This window comes from Manacus vitellinus, unplaced genomic scaffold, assembly GCF_001715985.3.
Source record: "Manacus vitellinus isolate BGI_N305 unplaced genomic scaffold, ASM171598v3 scaffold_64_pilon, whole genome shotgun sequence".
In the NCBI taxonomy this organism is placed as follows: Eukaryota; Metazoa; Chordata; class Aves; order Passeriformes; family Pipridae; genus Manacus; species Manacus vitellinus.
This window is the reverse complement of record NW_021940718.1, coordinates 616130-620586: the sequence shown is the minus strand read 5'-3', so window position 1 is coordinate 620586 and position 4457 is coordinate 616130. Positions and strand designations below refer to the sequence as shown.

Below are 4457 nucleotides of genomic sequence, written 5' to 3'. Positions count from 1 at the left end.
GGAGCAGTGAAAGATCGATTGGGGGGTGCTGTGGGTGTGGGGCAGGGAGGGACAGTGGGGCTGGGGGCAGGAGGGTGCTGCTGGCTGAGTTGGGGGGTCTCTCCACCACATCTGAGTGTTTCTGGCTGCTTTGGGATCAAGCAAGGCCCACGGCAATGGAGCCCACACAGCCACTGCCCCTTTTCCTTCTGTGTCCCCCCAGGGCATCCCCACGGGGGTCAGGGGGTCCCTACAGGCTTTGGGATGTGATGGGATGTGGGGCACCCTTGGGGTTAATCCCTGGATCAGCTGGGGTCGTGTGGCCTGGGGGCTCCTTCCCGGTGTTCTGGGGGTTGGCAGGGACAGGATCCCTGTGCCGGGTGTTGGTCTGAGCTCCCGGGACACAACCCCCCTTTTTCCTGGTGCTGCAGATGCTGATCCCCGGCTGCTTCCTGGCTGTTCCCTGACTTCCCCCCTGACTTCCCGTTCTCCTCCCGGCACCGCTCCCGCTCCAAACGGCTCCGCAGCCATGTCCACCTTCCGCCAGGAGAGCGTGGAGGACTTCTATGAGATGGGGGAAGAGCTGGGCAGGTGAGGGACGTCCCCCCCAAGCTCTGGGGGGGCTGCACCTCCAGCCGGGAGCTTCACCGGCTGCTGGACCCCTCGTGGTGCCCCTGTGCCCCCTCTGCCAGCGGCTGTGCCGGGAGCCGGGCACCTCTGGCAAGGAGAGATTAAAAAAAGGTGTTAATTAACATTAAAGTTGCTCCTTTTGGAGCTCCAGCCGGGGCTGCAGGGCCAGAGCCGGCAGCTTCCGGGCCTCGGTGGCTGCTCCTGGCTCTGTGCCCGGGGAGGGATCCAGGGTGACTCACTGCCTGCAGATGGGATTTAATCATCCGGGATGCAGAGGCGGAGCTGGGGGAGCTGCCTCGGGATCCTCCAGCCCAGCCTCGGCCGTGGCTCCTCCTCGGCCGCTGGGAAAAACCCTTGGGCAGCAAAAACGTTTTGGGGTCACTTGGGTGGGTTTTGTCTCAAAGCAAAGCAGCTTCCAGGGGTTCTTCCGGGTTCTCTTCCCTCTCAGGGCTGTGCTGTGGATCCTGCCTGGGCAAAGCTGGTCCCTGCCCTGGGGGGGCTGTGGGTGGCCCCACCTGTGATCCAGGAATGTATAAAAGTATAAAGGAATCTTGGGTCCAGGTTTAAGACATTTCCCCCTCCACCTGCCTTTCCCTTCAGAGTTTTACGGTCCTTTAGGACCACCGGGCTCTGGGATTTGCTCCGGGGACCAACATGGAGTTTCCTGGCTGGAAAAGAGGGGCTGTTGGGCATCTCCCAGCCTGGGTGGTCACAGCAGCACCTGAACAGCCCGGGGATGGCCTGCAGCTGCCACATTCCTGGGAGGAATTCCTTTCCTCCATCCCAGGAAGCGCCGGGCTTGCTCCAGCAGTGCCGGGGTGTTTAAAGCCTGGGAGCAGATGGGCACCATCCAATCCCAATTCCTGGCAGTCCTGGGAGGAAACAATGTGTCCTCCTGCTGTTTCCAAGGATGTGATGAGGGAGATCCTCACCTCACCTCCTTCCCTCATCCCGCAGCGGCCAATTCGCCATCGTCCGGAAGTGCCGGGAGAGGAAAACGGGCCTGGAATACGCGGCCAAGTTCATCAAGAAGCGCCGGCTGTCGTCCAGCCGCCGGGGCGTGAGCCGGGAGGAGATCGAGAGGGAGGTGGACATCCTGAGGGAGATCCAGCACCCCAACATCATCACCCTGCACGACATCTTCGAGAACAAGACCGACGTGGTGCTCATCCTGGAGCTGGTGTCGGGCGGGGAGCTCTTCGACTTCCTGGCGGAGAAGGAGTCCCTGACGGAGGAGGAGGCCACCCAGTTCCTCAAGCAGATCCTGGACGGGGTGCACTACCTGCACTCCAAGCACATCGCCCACTTCGACCTCAAGGTGAGGGCTGGGAGGGGCAGGTGCCCCGTGCTTGGTGGTGGGAGCAGGGATGAGCTCCCAGGTGAGGTCTGGGAGGTGCAGATTCCCCAGAGAGCAGGGATGGGTTCCCAGTGAGGTCTGGGAGGTGCAGATTCCCCAGAGAGCAGGGATGAACTCCAAGGTGAGGTCTGGGAGGTGCAGATTCCCCAGAGAGCAGGGATGAGCTCCAAGGTGAGGTCTGGGAGGTCCAGATTCCCCAAAGAACAGGGATGAGCTCCCAGGTGAGGTCTGGGAGGTGCAGACACCCCGTGCCTGGCATTGGGGAGTGGGGATGTGCTCCCAGGTGAGGTCTGGGAGGTGCAGATTCCCCAGAGAGCAGGGATGAGTTCCCAGGTGAGGTCTGGGAGATGCAGACACCCCATGTTCATCACTGGGAATAGGGGTGAGCTCCCAGCTGAGGTCTGGGAGTCGGTGCTGGGATCTCTCCCAGTTTGAGATCTCTCCCATGTTCTCACCTCTGGAAGGAGGAGCCCAGGGCAGCTCCCAGGGGTGGGTATGTGGGGACAGACCCAGCTCCTCTCCCCCCCAGCCAGAGAACATCATGCTGCTGGACAAGAACGTGCCAAACCCTCGCATCAAGCTCATCGACTTCGGCATCGCCCACAAGATCGAGGCTGGGAATGAATTCAAGAATATCTTTGGGACCCCGGAATTTGTGGGTGAGACCTGGCTGGCAGCATTCCTGGGGGCTCCTCAGGGTGCTGAAAGCTTTGGATTAATCCCAGAGGGATGCCCAGTGCCACTGCTGGGGTGCATCCATGGGGACAGTTTCCTTCCCCCACAATGAGCCTGTTTTCTCCTCTCTTTCCTCCCGAAGCCCCGGAAATTGTGAATTATGAGCCCCTGGGGCTGGAGGCCGACATGTGGTGAGTGATCCCCCTCCTGAGCCCACTCCCATGGTTCCAGCAGTCGATCCCCTCGTGCCAGTGGATCTCCCCTTGTGCCAAAAGTGCGGGGAGAGGGGCCTGACAATGCTCTGAGGGGCTTCAGCCTCCTCTTCCTCTCTCTCTTCCAGGAGCATCGGGGTCATCACGTACATCCTGTGAGTACAAGGGAGGTCTGGGGGGGTTGGGGCTGCAGGGAGAGCCCCCCACCTCAGGCTGTGGGGTGTCCTAACTTTCTCTCTCCACAGGCTGAGCGGAGCCTCCCCCTTCCTGGGGGAGACAAAGCAGGAGACCCTGACCAACATCTCTGCTGTCAACTATGACTTCGACGAGGAGTATTTCAGCAACACCAGCGAGCTGGCCAAGGACTTCATCCGCCGCCTGCTTGTCAAGGACCCCAAGTGAGGGGTGGGGAGCGGAGCTGGGGGTTCCTCTGGGAGAGGGGACAGTCCCTCCTGCCCAACCTGCTGCAAACAGGCAGCTCCCACACTCCTGCCTGCGCCGGGGTTCGGCTCTGAATCCAAAATCTCTCCCCTGCATGAGGCATGGGGGGAATTCTGGGATCCCCCCGGGGGTGCAGCAGCTCTGCTGGGGTTTGGGAGGGGTCAGGGGCTGAGTTGAGCCCCCAGGGCTCTGGGGTGGTGGCAGCAGTGGAGCCATGTGGTTGAACGTCGGTCTGGAGGTTCTTCTGCCTGTGTCTGAGGGGTTGGGGGCTGGATGTGGCCCCTGGCTGGAGGGGCCCTGAGTGCAGCGAGTTTGTCTGGGCTCATCCAGACCCCAAAGGTGATCACAGGACCCGAGCTGCACTTCCAGGGCTTTAACAGGGAAAGGGAGCTGAGCCCCTGCCCCTGATCGCAGCCTTGCTGTGTTTGCAGGAAGCGAATGACCATCGCCCAGAGCCTGGAGCACCCTTGGATTAAGGTGAGAAGCTAAAGAATTGTCACTTTTGGGGTGTCAGACCCCCTCAAGGTGGGGTGGGTGCTGACAGCAGCTCTGTGGGGGCCGGTTTGGTGCTGCTGCTGGTGCTCCATGGGTGGGTGGGTACCAGGGCCACCCAGCTCCTGCTGTCCCTGCCGTGTCCCACCCCACAGCCGTCCCTCCCACAGGTGATCAAGAGGAGGAACGTCCGGAACGAGGACAGCTGCAAGAAGCCCGAGCGGCGCCGGCTGAAGACCACGCGCCTCAAGGAGTACACCATCAAGTCCCACTCCAGCATGCCCCCCAACAACACCTACATCAACTTCGAGCGCTTCTCCAAGGTCATGGAGGAGGTGGCCGCGGCCGAGGAGACCCTGCGGGAGCTGGAGAGGAACAAGAAGTCCTTCCAGGAGGACATCGAGGCGCTGCGCTCCATCTACGAGGAGAAGGAGTCGTGGTACAAGGAGGAGAACGAGAGCATCAGCCAGGACCTGCGGCAGATCCGGCAGGAGCTGCAGAAGACGGAGGCGCTGAAGAAGCAGGCGCAGGAGGAGACCAAGAGCGTGGTGCAGGCGGCCAACGGCCTCAAGCGGCGCTACCGCAAGCTGGAGAACCACTACGAGGCCCTGGCCAAGCAGGTGGCCTCGGAGATGAAGTTTGTGGAGGAGCTGGTGTGGTCCATCGAGCAG

At 61.6% G+C, this 4457-nt stretch overlaps 1 protein-coding gene across 1 annotated transcript in view; it reads left to right on the top strand.

Annotated features, from left to right (window-relative positions):
* The first annotated feature begins 400 nt into the window (after positions 1-400).
* The window catches only part of DAPK3 (death associated protein kinase 3), a 5073-nt gene continuing 1016 nt past the window's right edge, over positions 401-4457 (top strand). Inside the window, exons 1-8 of the mRNA XM_029963858.1 lie at positions 401-570; positions 1567-1927; positions 2496-2625; positions 2784-2832; positions 2982-3008; positions 3099-3251; positions 3726-3771; positions 3957-4453. Of these exons, the coding sequence (XP_029819718.1) occupies positions 509-570; positions 1567-1927; positions 2496-2625; positions 2784-2832; positions 2982-3008; positions 3099-3251; positions 3726-3771; positions 3957-4453 (1325 nt within the window). The 5' untranslated portion in view covers positions 401-508. The remainder of the gene's footprint in view (positions 571-1566; positions 1928-2495; positions 2626-2783; positions 2833-2981; positions 3009-3098; positions 3252-3725; positions 3772-3956; positions 4454-4457) is intronic.